This window comes from Apis laboriosa, unplaced genomic scaffold (assembly GCF_014066325.1).
Source record: "Apis laboriosa isolate Shangri-la unplaced genomic scaffold, ASM1406632v1 scaffold5213_cov150, whole genome shotgun sequence".
In the NCBI taxonomy this organism is placed as follows: Eukaryota; Metazoa; Arthropoda; class Insecta; order Hymenoptera; family Apidae; genus Apis; species Apis laboriosa.
This window is the reverse complement of record NW_025223582.1, coordinates 114062-128901: the sequence shown is the minus strand read 5'-3', so window position 1 is coordinate 128901 and position 14840 is coordinate 114062. Positions and strand designations below refer to the sequence as shown.

At 35.1% G+C, this 14840-nt stretch overlaps 1 protein-coding gene across 2 annotated transcripts; it reads left to right on the top strand.

Annotated features, from left to right (window-relative positions):
• The first annotated feature begins 523 nt into the window (after nucleotides 1–523).
• Nucleotides 524–9963, top strand: LOC122717491 (nipped-B protein). Of its 2 annotated transcripts, XM_043941605.1 has the most exons (3): nucleotides 524–921; nucleotides 1027–1127; nucleotides 2120–9963. In XM_043941605.1, the coding sequence occupies exon 3, from the start codon at nucleotides 2479–2481 to the stop codon at nucleotides 9136–9138; it is 6660 nt and encodes a 2219-aa protein (XP_043797540.1). In that variant the 5' UTR covers nucleotides 524–921; nucleotides 1027–1127; nucleotides 2120–2478; the 3' UTR covers nucleotides 9139–9963. The 2 variants fall into 2 exon arrangements, with proteins under 2 accessions (XP_043797540.1, XP_043797541.1); XM_043941606.1 differs by lacking the exon at nucleotides 1027–1127.
• Nucleotides 9964–14840: the final 4877 nt, after the last annotated feature.

Below are 14840 nucleotides of genomic sequence, written 5' to 3'. Positions count from 1 at the left end.
TCGAATATGTTGTTGAAACATAGTATCGAAAGTCGGTTTTAAAATCTATGACGGATATTACCAACTGTTTTTTACGCGACAATTTAATAAAACGAAACAAAATGTAATCAGAAGATTATAATTGAATATAGTTATACGTATATTAGATTCATAGAATAATTTTTTTTAAATTTATTTAAATATTTTATAAATAATAATTATAATATAAAATTTAATAAAAATAAATAAATTATTTTGTATATGAAATATATTTGTTAATTAATAATTATGAAAATTGTACATGTTAAAATATTATTATTAAATAACGATTTTTATTAAGCATTATGATAAAAAGTTTATTATAATAAATATTGATATTTAGAAATATTATTATATATAAATATTTAATAATATCTACCATCAATTGCATCGCTCTCATGCGAACGGTTTAGTGTAATTCGAAATAAGACGCCGTAGCGCCGGTATACCTGTATCTAGCCTGTATCTACTACGCAACTTCCGCTAACTCGCTGCTGAGCAAAATGGACGCCTTTGTGTCTGTTTTCCTCGTATTCATACTATAAATACTGTTTTCCCCGCGATGCACCACCTTTGACATGGCGATGTTTACACGGTACCGTGAAAAATGTAAGTGAAAATCGTGCTGTGCCGCAAATCAAAGTGCATTCCTCGGTGATCGACGAGAAAACGCATCCAACCAAATAGGCCAGAACACGGATGACAATTGAGTGAATATCTTTCACGACGAAAACTTTTTCGAACAAACTCGCACGAACGGGGTCGCTATTTTGGTAGACGTGTAAATATCGACGGTTTATACGCGTCGAACGACACGGGGATCTTGGATATCGATACACCTCCCGCCAAAATTCCATTCACTGCTTGCATTCTGCAGTATAAATAATCGTTGTACATAACTAGGTAAGGCAATTGACACAAAACCTTAACCGAACTTTGTTTTCGTTTATTAAATGACATACAATCATCGCAGTTATCATCATTGACTTTAATAATTCTCTTATTTAGCGGAATTGTGTTCATTTGGGAGGTTTCCAGCCTGTAGCATCCTCCTTAAAGCCATGTTATCATATGTATAATGTTGGATGGTATATACTCGACAACTGGAGGTAATAATAACAATATTGTGTGATGCTAGTGATTTAATCATTGAATGTTAAATAAATATTTTCTGTAAACTTCTTTGAGTGACACAAATAATCAAAATCATTGAAAGAAATATGGTTTGTATAGAAAAAAAATGACATTTTAGTTTTATATTCGTTGTGACATTCGTGGAACGGTTTTTATTGGAATCTTATGAAGATATTTTTTAATGTACTCCACTTAATGTGTTAGTGATATTATTGAGGATATTTGTGAAAAATATTAAAATAATTTTTTTAAATAATTGCTAATAATTGCAAATGATTTAATAATATTTTTATTATATTATTTTTATTGTATATCTATGTATATGTATACATGTACACACATATATATATATATATATATATAGATATACATATACATATAGATATATATATATATATAACTACAGTATATTATAATTTTTATAATTGCTATGAATGAAATTATATTATGCAGTATATATAATAGCAATATATTGTAATTTTATAAAATTTGGAACAATATCTTTTTAAATTTTTTAAAATTTTTATTTAAAAAATTATTTGGAGTTACTCTAACCTTTATAAAGAGATTATTAGTTTTTTGTTGATATTTGTCATATTTAAGTATATAATGCAATAACAATATTATATTCCTTATTTAAACTGATTTTTTTATCAGTTTTATAAAATATAAAGTTTATAAAATATATTTATCTTAAATTAATCATCTATCATAAAATTATGTCACTAACTTGACATTACATAAATGTGTACTAATTTTATTTTAAATAATGAACTTTTTAATAATAATATATATTTTAATAATATATATTTAAAAAATTAAAATATTAATAATTTTTTATTTATTATTTATAAATAAATATTAAAATAATCTCTCAATATCTCTCAATAGAATTTTAAATTTTATGCACATAAGATATGAAAAATTAATAGTTTGAATGTCATATTTGTTATTATATTTGTTTCAGATCAAAAAATTAATTCTAAAAATGGACCGTTTATTGGAGGATCCACGTGCTTCATCAAAATTTGGTTGATAATTTCTAGTGCATCATGGGAACTTAAAAGAGACATTGTTAAGTTCCCAATATATGCCTTAGTGGTAGTGTTCTTTAACAAGCGTTAGATACAATTCTGTTCATCAGTGAAATATATCCTATGTCGGAATGCCTTGAAAATACGAGTGTAGAGATTTTAACAATGATTTCTTTAAGCATTCGTGGTAACAGTGCATTTAGATATGTTCTGTTGATTTATATTTATCATATACTGTGAATAAGACTTTTTATAATATGTCAGTGCAGTGTTTGTTACGTTGGATAATTCTATGAACCTCAGAGTACATGTAAGGATACTGGACCTAATTTTAATAATATTTTTTGTCCAGGCTGTAATGCCAGAACAAGTCAAATTCAAGATGAACGGGGTTATACCGAGTGTGCCAATCACAACTCTCGCTGGTATTGCGAGTCTTACTGACTTGTTACCTGAAATGCCCCTGCCAACACCGCTGCCTCAGACTTTAACTAACAAGTCCCTTTTATTTCATCCAAGAGTGGCAGAGGAAGCACAAATATTACTAAGTGTTCGAAATGAAAACTTAGTGCCCCAATTAATACTATCTTTATCTCAAACCTCATCTGATCATATTGAACTAAAAGATAATTATGCAAATACAGAACAGCCTATGGAAACAGAGCAAAATACTCCTGAATTACTTAAGGCAATTTTGCAAATAAATCCGCATGTGTTTAAGGGGCCTCAATATAATTCACCAAGAAATTGGACCCAAGGCACACCTATGATGCACACCAATCAATCATCCGCTAATTATGGACGATTTTCACCATCCTATTCAAGTTCTTCAGGGTCAAGACAAACGCCTCAAGGTAGTCCAGCTCATCCTGCTGCTGCTAGAACAGTACTACCACCGCCTACTGGTATAAATCCTCTACCCAATATGACCCCACAACCAAATATGTATTCTCCGGCACATATGAGTTCACCTGGTACGCCGCTAACAACTCTTGGTAACGTAACACCTCAACACCATAATATGGCTGGTATGACACCTCAACATAATATGCATATGGCATCTCCTATGCGTGCTAATATACCTTTACAACAACATCAACCTGTTAATATTCAGCAAAACATGTATGATCCTATGATGAATCAACAAGTGCATCATCCATTAGGAAATCATCAACCAATGGAGATGGAAAGTACAGTACAAGAAAATCAACAATTTTTACTTGATCCAGTAACAGGTCTTCCTGACATCGATATACCGATTGAAAATATCGAAGCGAAACAAAGTATAGATAATGCGACGCAACATCTTTTATCTGCAACGCAAACCACATCTTATCCAAGTATGGATACCAGTCCTATGATCAATCCGTTGAATACTACGCCAACAACGATGATACAACACCAGCAAAACAACAATTCAGAAAAAGGAATGAAAATGCCTGCTCCTTTGCCAGAGAAATTAAAAGAACCGATTGTCATGTTAGATAGATTATCTTTAGCAGATCAAGCTTTAATGCAGAAGAGTATAGCCGCATTTGCTGAAAAATCGCCAAGTCGAGCTGCAAAAATGGGGATTTCTAATCGCGAGGATGTAAAGTCCGAGTCAGAAAGCGAGGAAGAAATAGGTAAAAATAACAAATATTTCAAAGCGCGTGCAAAAGAACGCCAAGTCCAAAGAGAAAAAGAAAAAGCTGAGAGGAAAAAAAGTGAAGATAAAAGTCGCAGACGAAGAAGGGTATTGGACGACGACGAGGAAGATGATAAAAAGGAACCTCTTACACCCTCGAAACCAAAAATCAGAAAAATTGAAAAGAAACTCGTTCCTGTTTTAGCTAAACTCAGTGTGGAAGAATTAATGGAAACCAATACGTATCAACGTTTTAACACAACTATAGAAACGATATTCGAAAATACAGAAGATGTAGCAACCAATGCTGAATTAGAAGATGATGGTGATGTGCCTCCAGAATTGTTAATTCCTAAATATCAATTACATGATTTATGTACAGAAGCAGCCAAGCTGAAGGCATTAGGAGCAATGGAATCGATTCCAGCAGATAGATTGGTTAGATTATTAAACATTTTAGAGAAGAATATTCGGGACGGAGCTAAAGTATCTCCGCTGGCGGATCCGGATGATGACGTCGATGAGAGTCGATTATGGACGCAATTAGCTATGGAAAGAGTACAGCGTGCAGTAGATGCCTCTTTAATTGCATTACACATTATGACGTCCAGTAATATGCCAAAAATGGTCTACTTGGAAGATGTGATCGACAGAATAGTCCTTTTCATGAAGTTTCAGTTACAAAATACTATTTATCCTTCGTTTGATCCAGTATACAAAATAGACACAAAAAACAAGACTGACAATTATAATTCTAGTGGTCGTAAGAAAAGGGGTCATATGAAAGAAGTCCGAGAGAAAAGTATCCTTCAGGTTTATAATAAAATGCACGAATTAGTTGGTCTTCTTGCTGAATTATTGAATATTCAAGTTCTAACAGACACTAGTGTTTTACATGCCTCCACGTTAGGTGTCGCACCATTTTTTGTTGAATCTGTTAGCGATCTTCAATTGAGCGCTTTAAAACTGGTCACAGTAATATTCACTAAATACGAGAAGCATAGGAGATTATTGTTAGATGATATTTTGGCATCTATAGCTCGACTTCCTAGTAGCAAAAGAAGCCTTAGGACTTACAGGTTAAATTCTGAAGATCATATACAAATGTTAACAGCCTTGGTTTTGCAGCTAATTCAATGCGTTGTTGTATTATCGGACAATATAATCCCTCAACAGAAGAAATCACAAGATGAAGAGGAGAAGAAAGAAGAGAAAAAGACCAGTTATGTTGATGCTGATGTCTTAATCATAAATAAATACGAGACTGCTACGAGAATAGCGGGAAATTTTTTAACAGTGTTCCTGAACAAGTGCGGCAGCAAAGGTGAAGAAATTGATTACAGGCCACTGTTCGAGAATTTCGTGCAAGATTTATTGGCCACAGTTAATAAACCAGAATGGCCAGCGGCTGAGTTGCTCCTCAGTTTACTTGGAAATTTGTTAGTAGGTCATTTTTCTAACAAAAGTTCTGATATGGCGCTCAGAGTGGCCTCTATCGACTACCTAGGTGTTGTAGCAGCCAGATTAAGGAAAGATGCAGTTAGTTCTCAATGCAAATTGTCTACCATCGATCAAATTATCAAGGACATCAAAATCGAGCAGCAGAAAGATTCTGATTATGATCAGGTAAAGGATAAAGAAATAATAGGTTTAAACGAAGACGAGGAGCGGACGGTTTTTTTACAGAAGGTGCTCCTCGATTATTTGGCCGTGAATGGAACCAAGGACTCCGCTTTAGGCTATGCTCGCCATTTTTATTTGGCACAATGGTACAGAGATTGTGCCGTAGAAAAATCCAGGGTCGGTCAGACGAAGAACAGTCCAAGTAAGAAGATGCACAAGAAAAAGATAAAAAAGAAAAACAAACATCACGCTAGCGATCAGGATTCGGAATCAGAGCTGGACGAACAGGATGCAGATGAAAACGACAATAACGAACAGAAGAACTCGGAAGCATACAGAATCATAGAGGAGAAAAAGAAGTACATTATAAGTAGAATAAGGCCGTACAGCACTGGCACGAAACCGGATATACTTCAGACTTATATTGATTATAATTCGGCGGAACTAATATCGCAATATCTCGCCTCGAAAAGGCCGTTTTCGCAGAGTTTCGATCGGTACCTGAAACAGATCCTGCACGTGCTTACAGAGTCGTCTATCGCGATCAGGACGAAGGCTATGAAATGCCTAACGATGATCGTTGAAGCGGATCCGAGTGTGTTGGCGCGGGTAGATATGCAATTGGGCGTGAAACATTCGTTTTTAGATCATGCGACGTCGGTTCGCGAGGCGGCTGTTGATCTAGTAGGGAAATTTGTACTAAGTAGGCCCGAATTAATAGATAAATACTATGATATGCTGTCGGCTAGAATTCTAGATACTGGCGTTAGCGTACGTAAGCGCGTGATCAAAATTCTAAAGGATATCTGTATGGAGTGTCCTGACTTTCCTAAAATTCCTGAAATCTGCGTAAAGATGATCAGGCGGGTGAATGACGAGGAAGGTATTAGAAAATTGGTAATGGAAGTATTTCAGAATATGTGGTTCACACCTGTCAGGGAACGCCCCACATTGGATTCCGAATCGTTACTGAGAAAAGTGATGAACATCACGGATGTTGTGGCAGCTAGTAAAGATATGGGTTTGGAATGGTTCGAACAGCTGCTGGTTAGCTTGTTCAAGCCCAAAGAGGACAAAGACGATAGTACAAAGATGCAAACCGAGCCCCCAAAGGCATTATTAACGGCGTGTAAACAGATTGTTGATTGCTTGATCGAGAACGTTCTTCGATTGGAAGAGACGAATTTGGAAGAATCTGAGAAGACGGAGAAAAAGGGATCCTCTCAAAGATTAGTCGCTTGCTTGACAACCTTATATCTGTTTGCGAAAATACGGCCACAATTGCTAGTCAATCACGCGATTACGTTACAGCCTTATCTAAGCTTGAAATGTCAAACTCAGGGTGATTATCAGATCATCAGTAGCGTAGCACACACATTGGAATTGGTCGTACCATTGATGGAACATCCTAGTGAGACTTTTTTAGCACAGTTGGAAGAAGATTCGGTAAAATTGATCCTGCAACACGATAGATCGGTTGTGGCTAGCTGTTTGTCCTGTTTAGGCTCTATAGTGAACAACGTAACCAGGAATTTTAAATTAATACGAGACTGTTTTAAAAAATATTATGGACATCTGACTGAGTACAAATCCTTTTACGAGAAAGATCCTACAAATCCTATGCTTTTAAAATATCGACCATTTGTCAGGAGAGCATTGTTCACTGTTGGCTTGCTGCTGCGACACTTTAATTTTACTGATCCAGAAGTGATCGAGGGACTAGCAGAGAATATAAAGGATCAGGTATTTGAAACGTTGAACTATTTCGTACATCTGGATAACGACGATATTCGACACTTTACTTTATCTGCAATTGGATCTTTATGTATTCGTCATTATGAATTCATGTTACTTCCTGAGTTAAAAGAATTGTATCATCATTTGCTTACATCAGAGAATGCCTTAGTTCATATGAGGATTCAAGTATTGAACAATATCGAGGTATACTTGTTGGAAGAAGATAAGAGAATGATCAAACAGGACATGGAATGGGCGAAGATGTCCAAACAAGAAAACTTAAAGGAAATGGGAGATGTTTCATCAGGAATGGCCAGTACTGTGATTCAGTTATATGTGAAAGAGATTTTAGAATCTTTTTTGCATGCAAACATCAGTGTACGTCACGCAGCATTGAAAGTGATCCAATTGATTCTAGCTCAAGGTTTGGTCCATCCGGTTCAAATAGTTCCCTATCTGATCTGTATGAGCACAGACTGCGAAAAAGTAGTCAGTCATAGCGCGGATAAGCAACTTCAAGATATCGAGAAGAAATATCCTGGCTTTATTCATATGAAATCCCAATTAGGTATCAAGCTTAGCTATCGGTTGCAGAAGATTCTACAAACTGATATCACAGTGAGAGGAATGAGGGTCAAAGATGGTGAATTTCCTGGTGCGTTAAATGGTTTCCTTTATACTATCTTGAGGAACACGAAACAACAAAGAAGAGCCATAGTATTGTCTTTCTTAAAACAGTTTGACGAATCTGCGAAAACTAGTTTATCACAGATGCTCTACTTGGCCGACAATCTCGCTTATTTTACATATCAAGTGCAAGACGAGCCATTGTTTATCATTCATCATATTGATATTATTATTTCCATGTCCGGTACAAATCTTGTGCAGTCATTTAAGGAGGCATTACTACCAAAAGAAGGGAATAGTCAACCACAGCAGCATCAGCATCAGCATCAGCAGCAGCAGCAACAACAACAACAGCAGCAGCATCTGCAGCATCAGCAGCAACAACAACATCATCATCATCTTCATCAACAACAACAACAGCAACAGTACCATCAGCAACATCATCAACAGATTCATACATCTCTGGGACCGGATGGACAACCACGACCAGAGCAATTATTGTCAGTATTGGAAGATGAAGAGGATGATGAAGAGGATGAGGAATCGTTACTGGCAAGGTTACCAGGAGATACCACGTTGCTGAGGGATTATATCACCGCCAGCCAAGGTTTTTTGTTGCTGCTCACTTTAAGGCAACACTTGAAAGATCTGTACGGCTTTTCTGACCAAAAAATTGGCCAATACTCGCCGACAGAAGCAGCGAAAGTGTACGAGAAAGCTGTGAACCGTAAGAGTAACTTGCTGTTCAAACCAAAGGCTACCCTGCAAAGATTAAGGGAAGGCGTAAGTAATGTCGAACTTGATGCCGAGGGCAGGAAAAAATTAGTGAAGGAATATTTGGATTTCAAGCAATTGATGTTAAAATTTGATCTGGAAGAACCGGAGGAAGATGGAAACGAGGGTGACACGAGTGGCGGAGGTAGCAAACAATTAATAGATGTTTCTAACAAAATGTCTGAATCGGACAATAAAATGGAAATCAGTGTGACGACCAATCCCCAGATGGTAAATCAATATCAAGCCAATTTGAACTCGTCGATCGAGCATCCGAACAATTCGATAAACTCGATGCCTACTGGTGGTTCCATTCCGGTCACCATGCCTGTCCACAGATCACCGCCAGTTGCTGTGAACGCGGCGCCAGCATCGCAAATTGCATCACCACGTGTGCCCAAGCTGACGATACACGCGCATCATCCAGAGGGAGTGAAGGAACATCGTAAACACCGGGCGCACAAAACGGAAAAAGTGAAAAAACATAAGAAGAAGAAGAGGAGAAGAATTTCCGATAGTAGCGAGAGCGGCGAGGACTACAGTGATCCTGACTTTTTAGTGTGAGTGCAGTGGTGTATCTCTGCGTCCGTTGTGTACATATTACATACTAATTACAAGAATTATAATAATAATACGATAATTGACGCGTGTTTCGCGTGGTTGATGTGCGTGCTGGTATGCGTGCGACGTTTTCTTGGTGCGTTTTGTGTCGCTCGTAAGTGTAGGCGTTCCGTTTTCTCTTCTGTTTTTCTTTTTTTGCGCAACGAAATTGGAACAGAAGGAAGAGAAAGAAATATGGTATAGAATATATGACACTGATGTTATAGAGAATACCAGTGCCGGACGCTCTGAAATCGCGACGGACTTTATCGATCATGGAAATGGACTAAAATTTTTAGCGAAACTAAACAGAAAAAAAAAAAAAGAAGGGGGAAAAGTTATATGAATAAAAGCGATACTGATGTACAGAGGATGGTGGTGCTCTGTGGGAATGCGTGCGATTTTGTTTGCGATAATTTGATTGGGAAGGAACGAGAGAGAGGGAGAGAGTGTGAGAAAGAAAGAAAGAATTTAGACGAATGAGAGATTTTAAATATCGATCGTCTCCAGGCGATCCCTTAATGTTATCTTGTTAACTAGAACACGTGGTGGATGCACGTCTAAAATTTCTCAGTCCATGTTATACTGTTCGAGATATGTCGATCTTCGAGACTAGAGTAAGGAACTTGGTTCAGACAAGAGCTGCACGATCGTCGCTTCTATCGTTCCATTTCTTTTTTTCTTCTTCGTGTATCAATGGAAAATTCTTTGCGGAAAATTTCTTTAATTCCATTTTTTGTCTTTTTCTTATCCCTTTTTTCCCCGATTCTAAAAAAATTTGAATCAATGAGAATGAATTTTTTTCTTTTGTTTTCGAAAGATATTTATTCGATAATATACGAAAATTAATACAATATATATATATATATTTATAATATTTATACATATCTATATTTTTAAAAAAAAATATATATAAAATACATATTATAAATATAAATATATATAATATATATATTATATATAATTTTTTTTAAAAATAAAGTTCGATAGAATTGAACTAGATCGATGAAGAATAAATCGAACCAAGTTTCAAATTAGGAAAGAATCAGTTTCAGACAGAGATCCCGAGTTGTAAAGTTTTCTTGGAATACATCACGTTTTATTCAAACGAACGAATTGTCAATGTAAATAATATTGAATAATAATAGTAAGATTGATACAAAATTTTAGTTTTCTTTTTACGGAAGCAAAAAAAAAAAAAAAAAAAGAGATCAATTCGAATTCATTATTGAGAAAAGAATGAATTTAAAAAAAAAATTGGTATTATATATTTTCATTTTGGAAAAAAAAGTAGATAAAAAGTCATTCTCAAAACCTCGGGAAAACAACGAGAAAAGAAGCCAATAGTAAGAAAAAGAAAAGTTCCGAGAGAGAGAGAGAGAGAGAGAGAGAGAGAGAGAGAGAGAGAGAGAGAGAGAGAGAATGGAAACGCATAGAAGAGTGGATCCGTTTAGACTTGCTCCACAATAATGTATAATAGACAAGTGTAGTTAAAAGAGATTAAAACAAGAAAAAAAGAAACAAAATGAAAGAAAACAGAAACACATTGCCTATGCATTATGAGAGAGAGGGAGAGAGGAAAGAGAGAGAGAGAAGAAAACAAAAAAACGTTGTTTGTAATATCTGTACATACAAATTTCAAGTAAAGTATCTTATTTTCTTACAAACTATATAGCGATGACATTACGAAAGAATACTTAAAATTTTGTTGTAATATTAAGTATTTATTCAGAATTCATGTTGTCCCAATATAGTTTGCTTTATGCACACAACTCGTCTTTTGGTGTAATTAAAAAAAAAAAAAAAAAAAGAACTATCGTTTTTATACAAGCTTAGGAATAAATGAAATAAAAACAAAATAAAAAAGTGCAGAACGAAAAGAAAGAGGAAAAATACGAGGAAAAAGGATAATTAGAAAGAATACAGAAAGAAAAGAAAAATGCGATCTACTAATTTTCGATGGAGAATGAACGAAATTATGGGTGAGGATAGGATGAGATCAAGGAAGAGAGGCAGACGAGAAGGAAAAACCTGTGAAAAAAAATCCGTGGTTGAGAGAGTAACGCGAGATCTTCGACGGATCACGCAGTTCTTTAATTACTCGTTTCCTTTGTGATGGCGCTATATGTCATTTTGACTGTCTAGGACCGAGCATCATAATGTTAGTGTGAAATTCGCGTATAAACATTTTCATCGTGTCCCCGATTCAAAAATCGATCGAGATACAGCTGTGATCTTTAATATTGAAGCGGGAATGCGTGCATCGCTCTTTTCGTCGCGATATAATTCGTCTTTTTTATACGTTTATAGAAAAATCCATCGGTCATCATCGATAAACATTCTATCGGAACAAGTAATTTGAGGTTACTCGTTGTCCTGGATAGTCGAATGTAACATTTATCATACATACATACATACACATATATATGTTCCAAGTTTATAACTTGGTTAAAATGGAAATGAGCCATTTTAACGGTAAATAGACCACATTACATATGATGTTTCAGTGAAAGCGAAACCATGCGATATCATCGTCCATATTCTTTAGAACGCTAGCTTGATACGTTTGTGTCCCGTCAAGATTAGTTAAAACACGGAGGAAACGAGTGAATTGATCGAAGAATGACTGCGTGAACCGAAAGCCTTGGCTGGTGATCGAAAGACTGCGACAAACATGGATGGAAAGAGAAAGATATAAGGTTTTTACTTTAAACGTGAATCATCTTTTTCGTCCTGCGAGAACGTTACCATTTTACGATCATCGTCAATCATTATTGCATTTACAGTTGGTCGTTTATTTCTTATGGGAAGAAAATAAAAATGATTACAAAAGAAAAAAAAAAAATCGCTGGCTGTTCAACGGATCTATTGAGGTTAGACCGTGAAACGTCGACGAACGAACGCAAACAAAATGATCTAGGATGATAAACGCTTCTTTCGTTTTAATCTCGATTTAAAGTAGCACTCTATTGGGGTCCAGATGTACATTCATCTATATCTCATCAATAAATCTGGCAGCAAAAGAAGTATGGAATTCATTCGATTAGTTATTAAGAGTCTCATCTATATTCGCAAGAAATGTACGTGGATTCTAGTTTCGATGATAAATTATATTTTCTTTCCATTTAATATTCAATACAATTTATATTTAGTTTACAAAAATAACATGATTTCATTTGATTATCAATTTAGAATCATATAGAAAGAAAAAGGTTGATTTAATCCGTGTACATTTTTTGCTTCTAGATTAGTAAAACGTTCTCGAAAATCGTCGCGAATCCTTAGAAACCTCCCAAAAATCGATTCGATTAAAAATTTCGTAAAAAAAAATAAAAAAAAAAAAAAAAAAAAAAAAAAAAGAAAAAAAAAAAATTTCTGACACCGATATCATATTGATTCTAGAAAATTATACGAATCGCTTTTATCGATCGCGTTCCCTTTTGTCTTGGAGCCTTCTTTGAACGACGCGATTCTTCATCTGACGAGGATTGATCTCGATCTAGAGGATCCCGAGTCCGATTCATTACCGTCCCCGAACCGTGTGCAATGCTAGAAATTAGAGAAACTCGTAGTAGACTATCCGTGACGAGTGTCGAAGTCTGTGAAATCGCGTAAACGACGCTGTTTCCCGGACACTTCGAGAGAGAAAAGGGACACGCACATTTTTCGATCGCTAGGACAAGAGTCGTTCGTTGCAAATGGAATTATCGATCGATCCTGACTGTTTGATCGTTCGACGCGAAGAAAAGGAAAAGAAAAGGATCGAATACACACCTGTTGCGCCTATAGTTACGCAAGAGAAAGAAAAGAAAGTAATAGGATAAAAGAAGAGGGAGGATAAGATATCGCGTTTGAGGTTATCAATGATAAATATTGTTAGAAGGAGAAGGTGGAGGTACGAATAAACTAAATAGTAAAAGGCTGAATGAGAAGATCTTTAAACTTGTACAAATGTTCAAGGTGTGTACATATTTATTATAAAAAAAAGGGGGGGGGAGGGGAAAGATGAGTTATGAAGAAGAAAATGGCGAACAATGTGGAAGAAAACGTCGAATCGTCTGGCAGTCCTTGTTTCGATGGAGGATAATACGAGAACGAAAGGATGAATAACAACAAGTGTGTGTGTGCGCGCGCGTGAGTGTGTGGGTGTGTGCGTGTATGCATACGAGCAAAATGGAACAAGATGGAGGTGAATGATCATACGATTGAACGAGTCGGAGGAAGGTGGAACGTTTCATTAAACATTTTATTGTTCGTTGTAATAAACTTCTAGAGAAATGATATGCATTATTAAAGAGAGAAGAATTCTAAACGGTTATATTTCTTTGTGCATATATACATATATAAATTGATATATGTGTATATATACATAGCTCGAAGGGAAGGAAATCGATGAACATATTTAATATTGCTATGATGTGGCGTTTAACTCGTATCGATATGCCCGCGAGGATGTGAATGGAAGATAGGATGATTGTGAATTGTAAAGTTTCGCGAGAAAGATAGAGAGGAAGCGGAAGTTGTGGACAGGAAATAAAGATAAATTAGGTGGACAAAAAAAAAAAAAAAAAAAAGGAAAAATAAAAATGAATTATAGACACTCGTCGATTCTGATCGATCTATATCGTACTCAGCACAGTACGAGGCACATTTGTATTATAACATTATACATATTATATATATATATATAAATACATATATATATAAATATATATATTGTATCACCTATGTTTTTGTATTTGGTAATCTAAACGAAAGACGAAAAGGAAAGAAGAAAAAAAAAAAAATCTACAAAAAAGAATATCGAATTAACGAACAAAAGGTTAATAGAAAGTATATTATATATTTGAGTAAAATCGTTGAGAATTGGTATTATCCATGGCTGGACTGAGTCATAATTTTCGTCCCTTGTACGTATTTGTTTAATTTTTTCCTCTCTTCGTTCTTTTTCTCTGATCTTTTGTGCCCGTTTATTTGCATTCGATATATGCACACATACACACACACACATACATACACACACACGCACATACATATACACACACATTCACGCTCAGGTAACGTGGGGTTTAGGGGGGAATTAATTATTAATAGTCCACTTTGAACAGGCGAATAAAGTGAACGGTCTTGGATAAAACCAACACTCTTTTACTCATAACTTATTATGTACATCGTCTGAAGAAAACCGATACGTTCGTAAAAGAAAAATAAACATAAGTATATATCAATCGGTTTCGTTCATTTCCACTTGCCCTTTCATCATTTTGACGAGCGCACTCGTTCAATATGGCGTCTACTTTTCAATTGATTTTTTTTTTTTTTTTTTTTTTTATATAATTGAAAAAATTATACTTTAAAATTAAAGTTAAAAGAAAGAAAGAAAGAAAGAAAGAAACAAAAAGACATCTGTTATATAAAATTTTTTAAGAAGTTTGATAAAGTTGCGTCGTGTTGTGCTGAGGTCGCGTTTTCAAAATGAATCCAATAATCTTGTATAATTTTCAGAACAGATCAATTTGTACAGCAATTTGTATAGCCAATATTATGGCGAGTTTCGATCGTACGAATTTCCTCGTGGCAATAGACGACAAGTAGTATGGGTTTATTTGTAATTCGAAGATTTTAGCGAAGATTGTAAATAACAGAGTGGTGGATAAAAAAAAAAA